At 47.6% G+C, this 21,025-nt stretch overlaps 9 protein-coding genes across 9 annotated transcripts; 4 read left to right on the forward strand and 5 right to left on the reverse strand.

Annotated features, from left to right (window-relative positions):
- Positions 1-8: 8 nt before the first annotated feature.
- On the reverse strand, positions 9-2,572 carry F5B22DRAFT_261656 (uncharacterized protein). The gene has a single exon (XM_047970105.1). The coding sequence runs from the start codon at positions 2,097-2,099 to the stop codon at positions 354-356; it is 1,746 nt and encodes a 581-aa protein (XP_047835323.1). The 5' UTR covers positions 2,100-2,572; the 3' UTR covers positions 9-353.
- A 381-nt stretch (positions 2,573-2,953) lies between these two features.
- On the forward strand, positions 2,954-4,711 carry F5B22DRAFT_588489 (Dyp-type peroxidase). The gene has a single exon (XM_047973677.1). The coding sequence runs from the start codon at positions 3,546-3,548 to the stop codon at positions 4,632-4,634; it is 1,089 nt and encodes a 362-aa protein (XP_047835324.1). The 5' UTR covers positions 2,954-3,545; the 3' UTR covers positions 4,635-4,711.
- Positions 4,671-6,631, reverse strand: F5B22DRAFT_261758 (tachykinin family protein). The gene is made up of 4 exons (XM_047970106.1): positions 6,040-6,631; positions 5,675-5,958; positions 5,472-5,593; positions 4,671-5,407 (listed from the first exon to the last, which is right to left on the reverse strand). Exons 1-4 carry the CDS (start codon positions 6,479-6,481, stop codon positions 4,708-4,710), a joined length of 1,548 nt encoding a protein of 515 aa, XP_047835325.1. The 5' UTR covers positions 6,482-6,631; the 3' UTR covers positions 4,671-4,707.
- A 343-nt stretch (positions 6,632-6,974) lies between these two features.
- Positions 6,975-8,721, reverse strand: F5B22DRAFT_588494 (cytochrome P450). The gene has a single exon (XM_047973678.1). It carries the CDS (start codon positions 8,656-8,658, stop codon positions 7,174-7,176), a length of 1,485 nt encoding a protein of 494 aa, XP_047835326.1. The 5' UTR covers positions 8,659-8,721; the 3' UTR covers positions 6,975-7,173.
- A 691-nt stretch (positions 8,722-9,412) lies between these two features.
- Positions 9,413-11,552, forward strand: F5B22DRAFT_261865 (uncharacterized protein). Its single transcript, XM_047970107.1, has 3 exons — positions 9,413-9,857; positions 9,970-10,545; positions 10,652-11,552. The coding sequence occupies exons 1-3, from the start codon at positions 9,770-9,772 to the stop codon at positions 11,365-11,367; spliced, it is 1,380 nt and encodes a 459-aa protein (XP_047835327.1). The 5' UTR covers positions 9,413-9,769; the 3' UTR covers positions 11,368-11,552.
- A 792-nt stretch (positions 11,553-12,344) lies between these two features.
- On the reverse strand, positions 12,345-13,622 carry F5B22DRAFT_588496 (uncharacterized protein). The gene is made up of 2 exons (XM_047973679.1): positions 12,948-13,622; positions 12,345-12,891 (listed from the first exon to the last, which is right to left on the reverse strand). Exons 1-2 carry the CDS (start codon positions 13,012-13,014, stop codon positions 12,593-12,595), a joined length of 366 nt encoding a protein of 121 aa, XP_047835328.1. The 5' UTR covers positions 13,015-13,622; the 3' UTR covers positions 12,345-12,592.
- On the forward strand, positions 13,407-14,943 carry F5B22DRAFT_261893 (uncharacterized protein). The gene is made up of 2 exons (XM_047970109.1): positions 13,407-13,984; positions 14,044-14,943. Exons 1-2 carry the CDS (start codon positions 13,711-13,713, stop codon positions 14,754-14,756), a joined length of 987 nt encoding a protein of 328 aa, XP_047835329.1. The 5' UTR covers positions 13,407-13,710; the 3' UTR covers positions 14,757-14,943.
- On the reverse strand, positions 14,944-16,809 carry F5B22DRAFT_261877 (uncharacterized protein). The gene is made up of 2 exons (XM_047970108.1): positions 15,963-16,809; positions 14,944-15,891 (listed from the first exon to the last, which is right to left on the reverse strand). Exons 1-2 carry the CDS (start codon positions 16,393-16,395, stop codon positions 15,131-15,133), a joined length of 1,194 nt encoding a protein of 397 aa, XP_047835330.1. The 5' UTR covers positions 16,396-16,809; the 3' UTR covers positions 14,944-15,130.
- A 1,073-nt stretch (positions 16,810-17,882) lies between these two features.
- Positions 17,883-18,950, forward strand: F5B22DRAFT_642127 (uncharacterized protein; the record flags this gene model as incomplete). Its single annotated transcript, XM_047978076.1, has 1 exon — positions 17,883-18,950. The coding sequence occupies one exon, from the start codon at positions 17,883-17,885 to the stop codon at positions 18,948-18,950; it is 1,068 nt and encodes a 355-aa protein (XP_047835331.1).
- Positions 18,951-21,025: the final 2,075 nt, after the last annotated feature.

Below are 21,025 nucleotides of genomic sequence, written 5' to 3' on the forward strand. Positions count from 1 at the left end.
GTGATAGCTACCGAGATATTCTATATCCCCGGTTTTTGGATTACTTATTACAAAATACACAAAGCTTCACAACACGATGGTTAAAGCTAAAACATCGTTTAAATAGAACCAAAGGGTTTCTGAAGAGCCCACTTCACAGCAGCCTATACACAGATGGTAAAGTAACTTTTTGCCTGTTCCATCTGCAACTTTCGCACAACGTATCAAAATCACAATTCTCGAAAACGGATTAAATCAGGATTAATAGGTTATTGATGACTCGAGTGGAAAGTATTATTAATCTAGCATTACTACAAAGGAGAACTTTAAGAAACCTTCCATCTTATCAGCTTCCGCAACATCAATCGAGCGACTTAGGCTCCAAATAGGTCTTTGTGGGCAGCCTTCAGGAGATCCGCACCCTTCTCGGCAACCATGTATACGGAGTTTTGGATACGGCAGTCAGGAATGATGGGGATAACTGACGCGTCGATGACTCGCAAGTTCTTCACTCCGTGGACCTTGAGTTGGGGGTCAACCACACCTTGACTGATGCTCTTGGAAAGACGTGCAGATCCGCAGGGGTGGAACGCCGTCTGAGACCGGTCAAGGACAGCGTGGCGCATAGCCGCATCGTCGTCGAGAGGCATGTCCCAGGGGTATTCGGCAACCACAATGTCCTTGAAGCCGTCTCCTTTGGTCAGCACGTCGTAGCTGAAGCGGATGCCCTCGCGCATGCCGATGATATCTAGCTCGTCTGCGAAGAAGTTGAGGTTGATGTTAGGCTGCATGAGAGGGTCTGCGCTGTTCAGGGTAACCTCGCCAGGGGGCGAGATAGGTCGCACGAGATCGACGACGACGCTCACGTAGCAGCCTTCCTTGGGAATGGGATAATGCCACTGGAACGCACTGCCGAACATAGAGACAAAATCAAGCTCGAAGTGAGGTTGGCCCTCAGGGCAGAAGGGGTCTTTGCCGCCGTTAGCAGCTTTGCGCTCGCGGTAGAGGGCGTCCTTCTCAAAGTAGTCATCGATGCGAGGGAAGCCCACAAGCTCGAGGAGGGCGGAGCCAACAGGGCCGCGACCTGTCGTCTTGTATGTCTCTATGGCTTGTGTGTTCTCGGGCCCCTTGCGGAGCAGGTAGTTGTCCATGCAAAAGCCGTCCTTCACCCGTAGTACGAATGGAACGCCGGGGTGGTCGATCAGGTTCTGACCGACGTGGGGAGAATCAACGATTGTCTTGATGCCATGCTGGGAAAGGTGGTCCTTAGGTCCGATGCCAGAAAGCATGAGAAGCTTTGGCGATTCAAAGACGCCTTGGGACACAATGACTTCGCGTGTCGCGTAGAAGCTAAGTTCGTTACCTGATTTGTCGATTACAGTGACGCCCTTGGCAGTCATGTCAGTCTCATCAATGATAAGCTTCTTCGAATGGACCTCGGCAAGGATCGTGATATTGGGCTTATTCTTGACGAAGAGGAATGACCCTGATCTCTTTCCGTGGTAGATGGAGTCCACACAGTGGGTCAGCCCGATCATCTCGCCGTCGTAAATATTCTCAGTAAGCGTGTGGCCACGAGACAACCACGCTTGCGTGAGACGCTCTCGGAAAGGGGCAAGCTCATCCAGCAGTTCGGCGTGAGAGATTGGCAGTGGGCCAGAGACGCCCAGCTTTTGTAAGTCTTTAGAATACAACCCCTCGTCATCGTGGTAAGTAGTGGACTTGCGAAGGTAAGGAACCAGAGGATCCCAGGTCCACTCCTCACCGCCAAACTCAGCCCAGTTGTCGAAAGTCGGCTTACAGCCAGGTATCCAGGTGAAGTAGTTCAGCGAGGAGCTACCCCCCAAAACCTTGCCACGGGTGTTGGGCTTTTCGATACGCTCGTAGTCGTCTCGTTTCACAATGGTTGTCTTGTAGGCCCAGTCGTACTGGCTACCTCTCAGCGTCATAGCCGCCGATGGTGTTGTGATTTGGTCGATCAACTCAGGATGCGCGACTCCAGCTTCAAGCACAAGAATGCTCACGTTGGGGTTCTCTGCGAGTCTACCAGCGATCACATTCCCGGCTGTGCCTCCACCGACAACGACGAAGTCGTAACGTGAGCCATTGATGGGTGCCATTGGAGATGAAAGTATGATGGTTTAGAAGTGGAAGTTGAAGATCTGTTGGGGGAATAGTTAATGTTGGTGTTGGTGGATTAGTGTGTCTGAAGTTATCTCAAGATCCTCTGAAGATGTCTGGTGTGTTTAGACTGAGTGGGATACGGGAGAAAGTAGGAAGTTTATATGTTTGTGCAAGCCACTCTCCATTTGCTTCGTGGTGTATCATGGTCCAGCTTCGAGCCTTCGTAACTTTCCTCGAGTCCTGTGATGAGCTCTTCCATCCACACTCCGAGATGCCTTGCGCCGAAGGAGCGAATAGCTCGGCTTCATCCTGCATGGGACCAGTTGGTCCCGCACCCTTGACGACCATACAATTCTGCTCTTTGACTTTAGGCTCCATCGTAGATGGATTATGCCTCACGATGCTATGCGGTTGTGTATACGGTAGCTTGATGCGTCGTCGTCGTCGTTGGTCTTGGCCTTTTCGTTCTCGGTGTTCGGAGAGCACGGTGATGGCGGCTGTCTTCGGATTTTGAGTGGCTTGGTGGTACTTCCCAAACCGGAATGTCATGTCGCTTACTCACAGGTCGCATATTAATGCAACTATTGTCCAAGGGTTGAAACTTGCGCTTGGCCGAATCAGCCACCGCGTTTGCTGATGCTAGATCTTGTAGTGTACCGTTTAACGCTCCAGCTCTCTTTCCCTCGTGTATCTAGAGATATCCCTGATGCATCTGGGTGCACAAAGCACTCGGTCTATCAGCACATTGCTCCCATGTTTGACCCATGACAGGGGTATACCAGATCCAGGTAACATTTCGCAGGGGGTCTACGGGGATGCCGAGGGTTGTGCAAAACTTGTATCTACTTTAACTACATATTATGATTGTAACAAATGGTATTAACTAGCTAACCCATCAATTGCTATATGACCCCCTATTCTCTTGCTTGATTATGGCCACACCTCAGTGCAGAAATGGCTTCGCCAACGCAGACTTAGAAAACGTCACAATGGTATTCATAGTACTTGTACAGATGGCTGAATATATATATTGATTAAAGGAAGTCAGCAATCTATCTAAACTAATATTTGATGCACCTGCATAACGCTTGGTAAAGCTTGACCAGAGGAGGAAGACCATAGAACCAATGAGCAACTCTGGTCAAAGCCATCTCAAAGCGTGACTCGCTCTCAATGCAATAAAGCCGAGCCAATCCACGCGCCGCTTGTGCATCCAAAATGTACGTCATTTCACAGGCTAGGACAGACCTAGGGGCTCTGTTCTACGCAAGAGTGACTCCAACCCGACATACATGGCCGAATAGACGATCTAGAGTCGCATTCCGACGCTGACAGTGCATGTCACAGCTCCGGCTACTAAGTATGTCGGTGCCTATATCGCACCGCATCAGTGGTCTGACATAGTGGCTAGTACGAATAGTCGGAGCCCAAGACCTGGCGATATGCTCCTTAAGACGTTGATGGCAGTAGCGAGACGACCTCTCGCAGAGTCTCCAAGCCAGTGGGCGGTAGCCAAACCTAGAAAACAACGTGGGTACACTGCCAATAGCTTTCTCAAGTCCTATCAGAATACAACGACCATGAGCCGATCTCAGCCCGTCGACACAGGTCTTACCAAATCAGCAACCTTCCTAGTTTTTTCGGTGTTACCAACCGACAACTCAATCCAAGCTGTACGAGGAGTACTGTCAAGCGTCCCCGACACCGTCAAGAACATATCCATTCGCGATGTCGACGCTAGCCTCACATGCGTTGTTGGGATCGGCAGTCGAGTCTGGGATTCCGTAACGGGTCTCCCCCGTCCCGCCGAACTCCATCCCTTCCCGGAGGTTCGCGGCGCTAAGCAGACGGCTGTGTCGACGCCGGGAGACCTCCTATTTCACATCCGAGCTGAGAGACGTGATATGTGCTTCGAGATGGAAAGACAACTGATTGATAAACTGGGAGATGCCGTCCGACTGGAGGATCACACAGTGGGTTTCCGCTACTTCGACGCCCGGGATCTCTTGGGCTTCGTGGACGGTACGGCAAATCCAGTCGGTGGGGACGTCGTAGATGCCGTCATGGTCTCGGAGTCGGACGGTGGCAGCAACGCAACCTCCGTCGGTGGTAGTTACGTCGTCGTTCAGAAATACTTGCATGACCTCAAAGCCTGGAAAACGCTGTCCACGGAGCAACAGGAGGCCATCATCGGCCGGACCAAGATTGACAATATCGAGATCGACGACGCTGAAGACGGCCAGCAACAGGCGCACAAAACTCTCGCTACCATCGAGGACGCAGCCGGCGGGGAGCATGCTGTCTTGCGAGATAATATGCCCTTCGGGTCGCCTAGCGCCGGCGAGTACGGAACGTACTTTATCGCTTACTCGCGACGCCTGTGGGTGGTGGAGAAGATGATGGAACGTATGTTCCTCGGTCATCCGCCGGGCCTGCACGATCGTATATTGGATTTTTCGACGGCGATCACCGGTAGCACTTTCTTTGCGCCGTCACTCAAAAGTCTCGAGGCAATTGGTGATGAGAAGTGAGGACTTCTAGATTTTCGCATTATAATCTCTCTATTATTCTCACGTTACAACACATATACATCCATTCAACCCCTTAATGGCCTTCTATACATGCTAGTAGACTATCTAGAGTGCAATCGTAATCCATAGTAGTTCTCCCGTCTGTCAGAGCTTGGTAGAGTATCTGCAACATGCATTTCTCTACCCCCCGGCGCGATTCGGCGCTCATCGAACTAAGAGTATCCGTCAGATCTAGTGCATAACGTAACCTGCTGGTAGGAGTTTGTGCTGCGATGGTGCCATGGAACAGGCATTCGTATAAATTCTGGATGGACCCCTGCCACTCGCCATAGTTCCGTGCGAGACATTGGTTGAAAGAAGTGATTGAATAACTATGGTAGAAGTCCAGAGGAACTGGATTCCCGGCGTCAGAATGCGAAACACACCCTTGAAGCATAACACATATGTAGAATAAGCAAGCTAATCGAGTGCGCTCCCGCTCATTGATATCATCCTCTGCTAGGAGATCTTCGTCGTGAAGATACAAGTCCGATTTGACTACAAGTAAGGCATCACGTATGGACGTGTAATGAGCTAATCCATGATTATATATCTCAGGGGAGTTTCCCATGAAGGTGCGCATGTCCTGAATGAACGAAAGCAACCAGAGGCAGCGCGTTTTATGCAGGTTTCCCAAATGTCCCAGGACGGGATGAGCACTCATAGGTTGCTGTGAAATTTCTCTTAGTTGATTAGAGCTGTCAAACCATGAAGGCCGAGCCATCAACATTACGCTTCTCAGAACCCTATCAGTAACATAATCGACAAGAGAGATGCACAAGGAGGGGTGAAACTTACAGAAATGTAGTTATTTCAAGTCTCCAATTGCTCTGTAGTGTTGTGATGCCTCCTCGTGCCTCAATGATCTCCAATAGCCCATTACGGTGGATTCGCCATTCAACCTCTGAGCCCCAGTATCTCTAGATGCATCGAATTCCGAATCAGTATTTTTTGCCATCTTCATGGGCCGTATTAAGAATTTTTATCATGATCTTTCTTACTTCAAATGACAAGAGCCTGAGGATAGCTGCAATTGTATCGTCACTCAGCGCAAGGCCGGGATCCCTAGCCCAGCATTGCACGATGCCTACAGCTTCGATTTTGAATTGCACCGCTTCATTGGAAACAGGGAAACCCTGCATACGAGCGAGGTGCGCCGCGGAGTGAGCCATGATAGCATTGAATGATGCAGCATTGGACAGATCCAAGGGAAGCCAGACATCACGCATGGGGTTGAAATCTGACGTATGCATGTTGAACATCATGCCTGCAAATGTGCTGAGCCCTAGAATTGATGAGGTTAAAAATTGCTGCTTCGCCTTTTCACTTACTGACCCCTGACTCTAGGGGCACTTTGGTAACGTACAGTGATGCAGAAGTCTATGATGTCTCGTTGTAAGCTGAACAGGGAAACGATCGAACGGATCCCAACGGCTGGATCCAAGGGCGATATTCATTCTCGATAAAGCTTGTGCCGGTATTCCCTCAAGCGTGCTCGTGAGATGCCCCGAACTCCCGCTAGTTGAGTTTTCTCTGTCTGCCCCAAAGTGCTCGTGTAACGGGGGGTGTGAGTCCGATGTTGGCGGCATTGGTGACATCCTAGAGGACTCCGAGGAATTTCGAGGGCCTGGGAGAATTTGCCTCGGGGGTCTCTGCTCCTGCGCTTCTCGTTCCCTTCGCTGCATTTCAATTCTCTGTCGACGTTGTCTCCAATGCGCTCGTATGGCATGGCTGCGTCCCTCACCGCTGTTGTTCTCGGTGACGAATGTGTACGAGACTGGAGTATCACCCGCTTCTGAGGAAGACATACTGATTTCCCAGATATGGCAATGAGAAGAGTATAAGGAAACCACGCTGGTTGTGTTCTCTCCATGTTGATTGTGTTGTCATCCTCTTACATAAACATATACTGACTGAGTCGCCTGAAGCAATCGCTGGAAGCTGAGACTGAACGTAATTATTTACCGTCGGCGTTCCATGCCTCGATATTCGCGACATACCGAGATACGGTTCATGAAAACTCAGACAACAGGAAGATCTTCGATCTATAATTTGTCACCCGATAGCATTATCGTGAACGAGTAAATGGTTCAAAACTACACGATTGTATGGCACTGGCGAATACTTGCTTCGGACACGGTCGGGAAAGATGCCGAGAGAAGACCAGGGTTCAATCGCATTCGTCATTGGGGAATCGTCTCGCTAGCCAGGCAGCAATAGCCAATCAATCCCTGGTAGCTTACAACACATTCATTGGCTTTGACTCTTGGCTGCTACTCTCATCTTTCAATTGATGGTGATGCAAAGGCCAAAAGCCAGGATTAGGAACATCAGCTTGGCTTCCACAGAAAAGCTTGTCGCGCCAAGACCTTCTATAATAATTCTAAACATTCCAAGCAAATCTAATCATTACTATTCCGTCATCCTAGTCTAATATTACATCCGATACTCGAATTCCCACCTACCTAGAATACATTGATAAAAATAGAAAATTTGTCGATCAAGCGCTCGTTCGCGGCGGCCACTTCACGCGACGTTCCGCTCTCACGTACAAATTGGTCGGCCGTATCAATTGAAACATCGGGTCATAGTCAATGGGACCATCCTTCGCCAAACTAAAGTTGTATCGGTAGACCAGCTTCGGCAAAAACGTCTTCACTTCCATCAGCGCGAAATTAAATCCGATGCAAGACCGCGGCCCCGTTGCAAAGGGGATATAAGAACCGTTGGGCCGGTTCTTCACCTTGTCCGTGTCCCACCTGTCGGGGTCGAATCGCGCCGGATTGTCCCAGAGCGCTGTATTGTTGTGAATATGGTGGATTGCAGGGATCACGATGGCGTCTTTTGGTATTTTGTACCCTCCCGGCAATATCATGTCCACTTTAGCTGTTCGAGCTGGCTGATATGAGGGGTTATGTCGGCGTTGCGTCTCCTTGACGTACTTGTCGAGGAATGTGAGCTTTCCTATCAGGTCGGCGTCCATCTGGGTGTTATCGTCAATGCCATTGTCGATCAGCTCTTGTAACAGCCGCGCCTGCATTCCTGGGTACTGAACAAGGCCATAGATGAGCCATGACAGCAAGCTTGACGTAGTGGTGAAGCCGGCGCCGGTGGCAACGACAAGGGGATTGCGCATCATGTCCTTGGGTAACCTATTCCCCTTGTTGTCGACTGCTCGGCAGGCATAATCGATCATGTTTTCAGCCTTCAATGCAGCCTCCTGGAGATCGAGATCCTCTGAGCCCTTAGCCGCTTTGTTGATGGCATCTGTCATCAACTCCTCAATACGCGCTTGGACGTCTCTCAGCTTCTTCGGATCGCCAAATGGAAGCTTGGCATACCAGGTCCCCATCGACGAGATCTTCTTTGTAAGCTCCAACAGCTCCGCTATCAATCTGACCATCTCGTGTGGTGGTGCATCTACAGAGGTGAAATGCTTGAAGTCCATGCCGAGCACAATTTTCCCTACGGCTTGAGAACCGAGCTTGAGCATGTAAGGATAAACATTCCAGGCTTCTTCTCGCTCGTCGAGCTCATCGAAGACTTTGAAGCTGTCTTCTACCGTCTTCTGTATATTTGGTGCATAGTGACGTACAGCCTTAGGGCCCAGTGCAGGTGGGAGGAATTTATGCGTAATTCTCCATTCCTCGGTGTCCGTATCGCCTAGGAAGATACCTGCTTCGTTTATCTTGATGGGATGCAGTGGGTGGCTATCTATTATACTCTTGGTAAAAAAGTCACTCTCTGAGAAAGCAATATTGGATAGCTTGGGATCGTTGGTGGAATATGTGGTGCTTCCAAGATTTGTTGTCTTTATTAGAGGCCCATAGTTATCAAACAGGCGTTGGTGGTTGCCGAGATGGTCTGGGTAGATCTCCAAGTAGTTACCTATGTAGGGCAGCCCCTTAGGTCCTGGAACCTCGCGAACAGCCTTTCCATCAATGCTAATGGCCACTGGACCTTCTGAGGACAGTATGTCGGCCATAGTTGTGAGGAAGGCATCTTGGAAAACAAATCCAATTCCTTGCAAAAAAAAAAAAAAAAAAAATCAGCCTACTCTTTATCTAGTTGGGGCAGAGTGGGCAATGTGACATACCCTGAGCCTCAACAATGGCGAAGTTTGAAGCAACTAGCTGTTGAAGGCTTTCCTGGTCGATGTTTGTGGGAATCTCGATTTCCTGGGAGCTATCTGGGTTCTCACCCAGAAGATAGAAATCTTTTTTTGACATGGTAAAGTTATGGAATATGGAGTAATGTGTAGACAAACTTAATGCACTATATTTTGTTGGTTAGGCGTCTATGGCGAGAAAAGACTACGAATATATTCATTTTCTCTACGATATTCTCTATCAGTAGCCTAAGGGCAATGAACCAGGGCAATATCCTTTTCGCTATTTCGCTTCCATAATAGATAGCGATAGTTACACTAAACGACATGATGAGAAACTTCGATACCAAAACTGCCGAGGCAAGTTCTATTATTAAATGGGGCGACTTGTTTCAGGCCAAGTCCCGGGTTTTAACGCCTCCGAAATGTCTTGTTATTTCCTTATGTTCATTTATTTTATTTCTTTCAACCCTTCGCTAGTATTTTGGAGCGATTCCTCGGTATACCCCATCAATGCGTCATGCTGCATGCTGCATGAATATGCCTACAGGTCTTTATCAATGCACCCACTTAAAAACTAACGGTGACCCCGAAAGAATATTCATAGTGATAGAGCCGGGAGTTGGGGATTACTAACTCGGCTCTGCAATTTAGCTGACCCGCTTCGGTGTGGCATACCGGACTCGGGCCGCCTAAAGCAGTAGCGAGCCTCGGCTTCTCGACCAGATGGTGGGACGCATAGCAAAACTAAGAGGAGGACTAAAAGGAGACAGAAAAAAAAAATGTGTATCTCAACATAATATACCAAGTACCGCGGAATGGAAAACTTTTCTATTTGTAAGACAATATGGCCGGCCTCGCTGAAGACGCGAGCACGAGGTTGGGTTGCTTAAAAGGCAAGGCCATTTCGTGCGCCCGACTATTAGGTGTCTCACAAAGATAGATGATGCATATTAGATAATTATCTTCTTATAGTTCTAGAAACGAAATGGCTACCGAAGATGTTGAGTACACGGCTAAAGAGGTCGCCGCTCATAACACAACGACTGATGCTTGGATGATCATTCACGGCCAAGGTAAAAGAAAGATAGTCTTTCTTTTTCTGTTACCTCTTAACACATGTTTCCACTCATCTAATGCCGAACCTATCCCGCTTTTTACGCCTGTAGTGTTAACTTCTTGGTATAGTTTACGATGTTACGAGTTACATTAGCGATCATCCTGGTGGCGCCGATGTGCTTATTGATGCTGCCGGGAAAGATGCTTCGGTAGAGTTCGACAATGCTGGTCACTCAGATGATGCATCTGAGATAATGGCCGCGTACCGCGTTGGCAAGTTGCGAGGCGGTAACGCGAAAAAGACAACGTCTACCGTTCGATTGTCGGTTGGAGTCCGACCGCGGAAGCCTGACACAACTAAGAGTTCCTCGAACATAGTCCTGAGCTTCGGCGCAGCGACAGCAGCTGTTTTGAGCACGGCAGGGTTATACCATATGGTCAATCAACGAGTATCGTTTGCTAATTTACTCAACGGTCTGATCATCAGAAGAAATCAGAGACTCGGCTTCCTAGAGGGCTTCCTTATCGCATCGACAGCCTTCTGTATTGCTGGTACTTTACTATCTCGGCGCCTTCTTAACGTCATTCATTCGCACCCTACTTTCTTAAACCATCCTCCCCATATGAAATTGCCCAAACGCATTAAGGCGGATATCCTAAGTCAAACCGGGTGGCTTCATCCAACCACCTTTCAAAGTCTACCCTGTGAGTAATCCCTTGGGTAATAATCAAGTCAGGGTAGCCTCTGAGCTGGTGGAACACAAGCACCCTACTTCACAACAACAGCAGTGACTGATTCTATAAGCTATAGTGGTCAAGAAATATTTGGTCGCGCCAAATACTTATCGTCTAGAATTTGAGCTACCCACACCTAAGTCTGTACTTGGCTTGCCCATCGGCCAGCACGTCGCTATCACAGCCAACGTTGATGGCCGAGCAGTGACCCGATCCTATACCCCAATCTCCAACAACGCGGATTGTGGCACGCTCGACCTGATAGTCAAATGCTATCCCGACGGAAAGCTCACTGGCGGCTATCTCGCAAGCCTCTCAATCGGAGATGAGGTGCAGTTTCGCGGGCCAAAGGGGGCTATGCGTTACAAGCGTGGCTACTGCAAGCGAATCGGCATGCTGGCAGGTGGATCAGGTATAACGCCCATGTACCAGCTGATACGCGCCATATGTGAGGACGAGCAAGACACCACTCAGGTCAGCTTGATCTATGCCAATCGAACGGAGGCAGACATACTACTTCGGAGTGAACTTGAGGCTTTCTCCAGGAAGTACCCCAATAACTTCAAGCTGTATTATATCTTGGACAGCCCTACACCGGATTGGCAAGGAGGTAGGGGATACGTAACGAAAGAGACACTCGCAGAACGCTTCCCGGAACCGGATGCAGAGTCCAGAGCTATGATTTGCGGCCCGCCAGGAATGGTGAATGCAGCGAAGAAGGCGCTCATTGAGTTAGGGTTCGAGAAGCCCGGTGCCATGTCAAAAATGAGTGACCAGGTATTCTGCTTTTGACGCGTTAATATTCGTCCTCACCGAATATATCACAGCAACTGGCGTAATTACTAACGAGCCACAACGAGGCTAGCATGTGTTGGAATGTATACCTAATCATATTTTGGCGTATAGAATGTATAAATACGAGATAAGACTTAGATCTATTGTTATATAGCAGCGTCTAAATAGACACCTAATCCGGGCTCTTCAATGTTGGTTCAATACGAAAAGCCAGAATTCAGCAGTAGTGTCGTTTCCACTGTCATAACTAAGGGTTGACCACTGTTCAATCAATAAATAAGCAGACAATATATGCATAGAGTAGTTGTATCTAAGGAAATCATGACTGTGGTTTAACCAACATAGATTTAGGATGGGTAGAAAATGGGTGAGAAGTACTAAGCTACCATCTAAGACCACGAGTGAGGTGTACACGAGTTGGAGATATGTTGTATTTATGAATTAAATGTCCTGGGAGTGCTGCTTGGAACTTAATCTAGGCCCTGGGTCTGTTTTATTTCCGTTAAGAGTCATTCATCAAGCTCATTAATGCACGCCTGTGCAGTGTATCACCCTTCTTCGTATAGGTTGAATTCGGAACCCTTTGATGTTATTGGCCATCAATTTATGACTTTCTATTTCAACAATGCCGGGAATAGCAAAGACCTCGGTATTACTTCGAGCTAAATGGGAAAGCTCTTCGCTTATGTAGATCGCAGCACATGTTCATAGTCATCTATTCTACTGTACACTGCTCTCTTAAGCACTGGTTATTGGTCCGGTAGTCAAATTACCTGAACTTGGTAATGCGTTATGTTGATCTACCTCCATGCCTATGCCTTTCTCTTGTCAATTAGAACGGACTCTATATAATCAAGAAGAAAATATATTACTGTATAACAATAACACCATTGGTATGACCAAGCAAACACTATGAGTTTGTACTTGCCAGGCATAAGTGAGTCAGTTACATAAATTGAGATTGCAATCAGTGATGGTCATATTTTTCATATACCTAGCCGAAGACTCCCCAAAGCGAGGTTTATGGTGCTATGAAGTGTATTCACATGTCTTCGGTAGTTGCAACACCTAGAAGAAATATAACAATGTCTGTTGAAGGCGTTATTAAGGCATAATGTTCCATTTAAATCGACCTGAATGCTCATATCGTGTCGCAACTCTCAAGCCCTCACTGGCTTGGCCAAGTACGGCACATGGAACAACTATTATATGTTTGACATGCTCACTTCTCCTCAGCAGCGGCGCCATCCTTAGCCACATATAGGGGCCAAGGTACCACAGCCTCACTATCTCCCTTTGCGTCTTTAGCTACATATAGAGGCCACGGTACAGCAACAGCCTCCTCTCTTTTGGAATCCTTGGCTACGTAAAGTGGCCATGGGGCCGCGGCCTCCTCGTTTCTCTTCGCATCTTTGGCAACATAGAGCGGCCACGGGGCAGCAGCTTCGTTGTCCCTCTTGGCATCCTTCGCTACGTATAGTGGCCATGGTGTGTGTGGTTTAACACTTTCACTCTTCTTGACTATACTTAGACATTAGTATCATTCTTCTACTAATTTTGACAAAAGATTTTGCTACCTGGGCTGGCTGGAGCAGCGTAAGCCACAGTGGAAACGAGGAGAGCTGTGACGAAAGAGAATCGCATTGTGTTTGAGTGTAAGTTGGACGATGATTATCAAAAGATTATTGAAGTAGCAGCACTAGATGTTATCGGAGTTATTTAGACGACCTCATAGAAGCTCAAGGCCCCTTCTTATACTACTTCGTGAATTCAGTTCTCACCATCCCGTCGTTGATGGTCATGCTTATCGAGATTTTGAGGCACCACATATCTACGTCAAGGCGTCAGCCTTGGCAGTATTTACGCCGTATTACAAACCAATTGTAGACGTTCAACATCACAAGATTTAAGTTCTAGCTATGGCGATTGGTCACAATAGCCAGATTCGGTGACATTCTTGTCAGATCCTCGCTTCGTGTCGCGTTTCTTCTCCGCAAATTGTGGGCGATGGATTGCGAGTTGCCTGATATCGACAAGTACAACAGCATCATATCTAGATCCACTTCCCCAAACCTCGTGAGTTCTATCATCTTATCTCCCCTCTGTCAAAGAGCACAGGTGCTTGGAAACTCGCATCATACGATGCTGATAGGCGGGTGGTCTGCCCCTCTGCTTATGTGAGGGGCGGTTTCGTGAGCTAAGGATCATAGGTAAGTGGGGTGAATAGAAGTATGACGGGCGGCCCAATTCGGGCCAAGATTGAATTACATACTGGGTAAGCATTGAGACCGGCTGGATGATTTAGACAGAAAATCTGCTGCCGTTGAATCGAGGAATGGGATGGGCATTTCACTTAGAAAACAAATGGTAGACGAAATGGCTACAAAGAATCGTGACTCGCTTTCTAGCGATGATATCCAAGGTCAGAGTGAGGGCCTACTCTCTGAACACCGTCAAATTGTCCTCTCGGATAGAAAAGGAACAGGTTCTCGTCGACTTTATCTGTGGTTGTTTGTGACAGTAGTTCTGATCGGTTCAAATTTCCTGACGGCGACACTCTGTTTTACATATCTCAACCATGATAACCATCTCCTGAGACGGACCAGCTCATATTGTAAGTACTAGACCAAGTCAAGCTCGGTATAGAAACTGAAAGACCAACTGATCTCGCAGCCCCTATATTCGATAAGTTGAATATACCCACAAGTCTAAGGAATCTCCATATCCCCCTCATACCCAATGCCACGAATCCCCGAGACATTTACCGCTTACCACCCTCGCCAGAGGTGGATGAAGCTTGGGATCGAATAACTCGTGTGAATCTAATCAGTATCTCTGAAGATGAGATCCGCAAGCTTGGAAAAGACCCCTCTCTGACCATCCATTCGCCGAGGTCATGGTGGTCTGAACCATGGGGTAGCGGATATATAGGCCAGATCGATGTATTCCACCAGATTCACTGCCTCAACATGCTCAGGCAGGGACTCATAACCAACTACAACTACTATTGGGGCAAGAAATACGGCATGACGCCCCCTGTCCCATTTGGAATGCATCTAGATCACTGTCTGGGGACGATCCTGGAGAACTTAATTTGTCATGCTGATGTCGACATCGTCACGTTCAATTGGAGGGAAAAAGAAGATGAGCCTTTCCCTGACTTTGAGGTCAGGAAGCAGTGTAGAGATTTCGATGCTATCTTGGAATGGCAGGATAAGATGAAGCTCGATGATACTATTGAGCGCTGGAAGGCTCTTCAGAAACCTGTTGACGCGAAGCAGAGGGAACTGCCTCCTGGCCTGGCGGAGATTGACCCCTTAGGCGATGGAGAGATCGATGGGATCCGGGTATCTAGATTGAAAGATGTGCCTGCTGGTTGTCTGTGAGAGGCAGTATTATAAAGAATATATCTTATGTGTACATCTGACAGCAAAAGGAACATAGCTCTGCTGAAATAGTCTTTTAGATCCCTAGCCATGGCCTATCTTGTAGCCAGGGAGTTACTCCATTTGTTGAGACTGTACAGCATCACGAGACATAAAGCTCGGCCTCTCCGTAGTAAGCTTTGATAACTACTTCTTGACAGGTATTTGGCGTGAAATCACTGTCCATCGAATGGGTTATTTCTTAGTTTTCGGTTAAATATTATGTACATATATATTATGACTCATGCTTGAAAACCCCGTAGAATAATAGACCAGTCATACATTTCAACCTTTTATTCAATCCAGATTGAGAAAGGCTGTGAATAACAGCCCCGCTACACCCGGGCTCGTTTGTTTACACTCATCAAGATCACTTCATTTTCAGAGCCATCTTGCTCTTCCGCGAAGTCGTCCAGATCTCTCTTCATGGCGGTCTGAGTAAGTAGAATCTCGACGACTGAGGATCCAATGCTGCTGGGGCTCCACGGTGGAACGTCATCGTTATCCTTGATAGGGGTAGCTGGCGATGAGCAGTTGGATTCCGTTCCATGAATAGATAGGACCTCAATATCCGGTCTTGGCTCTTCTTTGATAACTGGGAGGCGTTGTTGGACTTCCTCGCGGAACGTTTTCGCCAAAGTACGGCTGGCACAGTCCTGTCGGGCAACTACTGCACGACCCCTTCGGCGTTGGTGCTCCGCCGCAGCCTTACGACTTCGAAGGACCTGCAATAGGGGCTCTAATAGTCGATCTCCTTGTATCACTGTTTTGTAATGCATTCGTTTTGTATCACTCGGGGTATACGCCCTAAACTCTTCAAATAGGTGCGGTGGCCAGACGTAAATTGGCCTGCCACTCCTCTTTGAGTCGATATAGTCGACGATATTGATCAGTTCGCCCTTGAGGTTGGCGACGCACCCTTCGATTGTGTCAAGTGGCTCCAACTTCGCTTCCCGACACATGTTCTGGAAGACTAAGAGCTTCCACCTGCGCGCCCTCTCCTCTTCAGAGATGTGTAGGTTATCTTCATCTTCCTCCTTGATGTTATCTTCATCATCAGAGTCGTTGTTTTGAGAATAATGGAACATAAGTTCATCTGTATCGAATAAGAGTGAGTATACTTGAGCTTGGGAGTTCTGTTTCTTAGAATCTATGAATGGAACTCACGGCGAACCGCTTGTGTACGTTTCTGTCGCCACTCATTGGAACCGGGCTCTATATTTTGTGATGAGGCAAAGCGACTGAATTCGTCTTCAAAGTCGGCGTTGTCATCTGGCTTAAAGTGTGGGATTTGAGAAAAGTAGGATTGCGAAGAGTCAAAAGCCTCGGTTTTGATACGCGGCTTGTCTTCCTTCTTGATATCATTTGTGATGGCCCTACTAGTGGTTGGCTGGTCGCACTTCCATCTAGCGAAGAGTGCTCTCCCGTCAGCGTTGTTGCATGTTTGGCCGGTCGCAACATAGAATGCAGCTTCATCGCGAGTATCGAAGCCGCGATAGTCGTTTCTACATTTCTCCACTTGTGCTCTGCAGTCTTCCCAGTTGTCGTACACTCCGGAAACCCGACCTGTACGGACACCATAGAATTTCCTGCGCGCCATTTTGATACCAAGCTTGAGTCTCCCTCTTCAATGTGATAGAGAAGAGGGGTTGGCTTCCTGGCGAACTGAGCCAAGTACGTAGTGTTGTTAGGCGCGTCGATACGCGTGTGGTAGGTACATTGGTCCAATAAATCTCACATGAGCTCATTCACTTGTCTGAGCCGAAAGCAACCCCAGGCCTTAGATTTACAGGGATGGCTCAGACCCAACTTACTAACGATAAAGGAGTTCTGCATCGCTACCCTGATGTCAAGCTAATAATCGCGTAGATACTGTTGGTTGGTGAAATTTTGGTTGCACTGCATTATCAACTTGAGAATAACTTAGTAGGGTAGATGGCGAAGGCGGCGGTGGCCTGAAATCGGGTCTCCTCACATGCAAGGCAAAGAGGCAGCATGAGGACGCGCACAGCAGCCAAATCCATCTTTAGCATATCATCTCAACCCAGTTTCGGCGTGTTGTATTGCGCTCAAATGAAACCACCTGCTTAGTCTACTTAGTTGGCTTTTCATGAAACGGAGAATGTATGATTGTAATACCATTAACCAGCACCAGCACAGCATCACGTGCCTACCTATCGTAAGTCACATAAGAGGTTGCTGCGTTGGCCCTTCAAGCGGTATTGGATCCGGGTGAGCCCTTGTACTTTTCAATTGAAGTTGTCTCTGATTTCCCACCGAGCACTTCCGGGCCAATATCGCATTGTCGTATCACGTTCTGTTTATTTCGAATCGTGGCCTTTATTGTTCACAAAGCGAGATAGGTACGGCGGCTATCTCGGGGAGATGGGGTTATGCTGGTATTAAACATAAAGCATTCAATGAGGTGGCATAAAAGCTGATTACTCAATTAAAAAGCGTGATCAAGTGTCTCTTCAAGCGTATTCTAGTACCAAAATAAGAGCAGGTATCGTGACGGTTTATGGCCGGCAGTGATTCTTTGACAGCTCCGGAACTTTCCAGCGTGGCCCAGATTCTTGGCAGCACCTCCGCAGCTCACTAGATCCCAGATTAGGAAATCGCACCGGCTCAGTCGACTGGAAAGAAAGACTAAAAAGACAAATGGCCTGGGGCTTGGCATCATCTTATTTTTAGGCGGGCATTGCCAACGGCATATCGACCCCGTTTCGGTTCGTGTTCGGCGGCCTTGTCCTCCTTTTCCAATCCAATCCAATCCAATCCAATCTTTTCTTCTTCTTCCCGTGCATTGGGTGGCCAGGTTTTTCCTCAGTTCGTGATTTTTTAAATAATAGTGACTCACATGCGCAGTCACGTTGTCCTTCGTTCTTGCATAATTTACAATCGCTACTACCACCCTCGTTTTATTCTCTCTCCGCCCTCTTAATTTTACCTTGCACCTCTTCTCATTGGTATCTCTGAGGATTAGCACCTGGATCCTTCATTTACCCTCTCGATATTCTTCACGCGCAATAATCAGAACGACTCAATCGCGGCTGACGAGCTGACAAGCGGATTCTTCATATCACGATGACGACTTCCGGCCAGAACTTGCCAACGGCAACAGAGCACCAGGGTGAAGAGCCTGCCACGGCTCGCCAGTCTTCGGCCAGCCCAGTAGAGAGAGCAGATGAGCCAGCACCACCACTACCGCAACGTCCAGCACCTTCAAATGCGCAGCCTCTCCCGCCGTCATTCCAGAATCAGACCCAACCCGCCTATGTCCCGTTCACTGGGCAGCCAACTCAACAACTCCCCTACGCCACTCCTGTTCGACCCCTTCCTCACCAGAGCTCAGCGTACCTAGCCACTAGACTTGGTTTAATAGTCTTTTCCTCGATTTGGGGCATCATAATTATTGCCTTGACCAGTATCCTTCTCAGTGAGGGCACCGCTGCTGCGAGCGTATCGGTCTATGCTTATGCTATCGTTGTCATCTCCATCATTTGGAATACGGCAGAGCTCATCACATACTGCGTGCGCTTACGCAAAGAAGTGCAGAGGGGCATACATCCGGGCGCCCACGTAGGCCTGCACCTGCTCTTCTGGTTAGCCGGCATTTTCGCGACCCTCGTATCGATTCCACTTTACCTCGTTGTGGCATCTGAAGTGGACCGTTGCGCGAATGGCAAGGACGAGCACTACTATTACTATAGCCATTCGTACTGCGACGAGTATCAGCCTTACGATTACTATCAGGGGAATGTCTTACCGACCTTCCGCGCATTCGTCGCCATCTTCGTACTATGGACGATTAACCACTTCGTTCTTTTCGTGTTGGCTTGCATCGAAACTCATAAACGCAATAGCATGAGGCCAGCCGCTTTTATCATGCCAGTACAAGCCCCAACTGCTGCGCCTGTCCAGGGCATGTATTATCCACAAGCTGCTGGCATGCAACCACAGCCAATGCAGTATTACCCATACCCCGTTGTGATGCAACACCCTTCTCAACCGCAGCCAGTGCATCTATCAGGGGCCGAATCACGAACACAAGCAATGAACGAAAAGCAACCGGCACAACCATACCAGAATCTTACGGGCTTCTACGCGCCGGCAGCGGTACAATCGAACAGCTCCAGGGCAGCCTCAGCATGATGCACGAATCAGACTTGATGAAGAACGAATCGCTATTTACTCTCTATCTATGTTATTCACTCAAGCAAATACTTAAACGAGGAATCTTGTTGTTTTTATGTTAGGCGTCTTAGAGGTGTTGAATTTCTGCGATGAGATACACATGTCTGCTATGTTTAGCATGAGTCACTAATACTAATTGAATGATACCCCTTCTTGCTTGTTGCCACTATTGTTACCAAACCACACTGTTTTTATCGTACCAATGCGACGTTATTGAGTTGATTATTCGCAGTGCTGAATCTTGAAAACTATCTGTGATTCATGGCGGTATGCAAATCTCACAATTAGGATGACATTCCTATAAAGGTAGATGGCGTGCATGTATCCATGTTGGTTGGCTCTATGATGTTTAGGTCATCAAGGCAGTCTACCAAAATTTGGTTTGCGATAAACGAATTTTCTCGTTATCCAACGCAGCATGCTACTTTGCGCAGATTTTGATGTCTACGAAGTACTATTGAGTCTTGGGCATTGAAGCTAAGTCATTATTCGTGAATCTGGTACGTCGAATGATACGAGTTGTTCATCATTCCATAATGTCCTAGGTGTCCCCAAGGGCAAGACTCGCCGAGGGGAGGGGTCGGGATATTGAAAGCGCAGGCGCTCTATGCCACACGACAGCGACTTTTGTCAGACTTGGCCGGGAGTCCCTTCGATAGGTTGGTAAGCAGTGGCAGCGCGGTTAACACACTTGGAAAGGACTTTCACTACATAAAACCAATCCTTTACACGTCAATGATGGAGTGAACAGTTGATTAGACAGTGTAAGTTGACTCTAGCTCATCAAAGTAGACTGCAATGACCATTCAGATGTCATCTTATATGGAAGTCCGAACTCTTAAGAGTCAAAGTGACATACAGGTGAGACATCATTCAGACATCTATTGATTCGTGGAGTTTCGGCGTGTCATATCATATCATTGGCAAGGTATATAAGCAGAGACAGGTGAGGGGAAAGCGGGTGTGGTTGAAGGGTAGAATAGGGTAGCGGTAATCTTTGTCAAGAAACAAGAGTGTAACAAGTATAGAAAAGATTGAAACAACTTTTATTTTTATTTTTCTTGTTTTTTTTTTCCCTTTGGAGGCACGGGCCTGATCAAAGGTCTTGGTTCTCAAAGAGTTTCAACCCGAATTGCGCCTTCAGAGGCATCCAGATACACTTTGCAATATCTTAAAGATAGTATCTGTTCTACTCAAGGCATCCCAAGCATAAACTCACCGCTACATTCACTAGTGCCTGGGTCCTTTATGGAAGCAGATTGTGCATCATGCCAGACTTGCAAGGTGCCTTTGTTACCACTCGGCATCGCCGTCTCCGCTATCTCGGGTGAAAATGCCCCTGAATGGTTCTGTCAGGTACATTCTTGCGCCAAATCCAGTATCATATGCAACTAGAAGTGTGGATTGAGCCGGTATTATCGTGAAATATTGCGTTTTTCATCTAGTGATATTTTCTATCAAACCTAGACTCCTATGATCTATCGCATTGACAGCTTTGTACTCTGTATTTTGATTGATGTATTTGGTATTGGGACCCTGTGGAACTGACAAACTGTTATCGCACAGACGGTCCCACTATCTTGCGTGCTGGTAGGAGTACTTCGATGAGGCAAAAGTTACCCTAACGAAGAATGCCTCGTCGACCAAGTTCTATACATGCCCCTGGTTGTTGGGGTTGCATCTGGATCTAAAACTCATATTGGTGGTGGAATTGGATGCCAGGAGGTAGATACTTAGGGACTCATACGTCTTATGTAGACCGAGGCTGAAACATACTTTATCTAACGTTGGGATTAAATTTTGAGGAACATATAAAAGCTGCTAGACAGCACGGGGAAAAAAAACTCATTTCACGAAGAGGGGAAAAAAAAAAACTTAATTCGAGCAGTGTTAGCCTTGGCATTTGAAAAATCCTCCTCTCATAAGTATAGACAATCGCAGACAGTTTTTGACGCCAATCTTGACGTGTATGTATAGTGGTTTTCACCCTGGTAGGAATACCTAGAGCAAATACCATAGGTATGTAGTTACTA

This window comes from Xylaria bambusicola (assembly GCF_022495145.1).
Source record: "Xylaria bambusicola strain CBS 139988 unplaced genomic scaffold F5B22scaffold_3, whole genome shotgun sequence".
NCBI lineage: Eukaryota > Fungi > Ascomycota > Sordariomycetes > Xylariales > Xylariaceae > Xylaria > Xylaria bambusicola.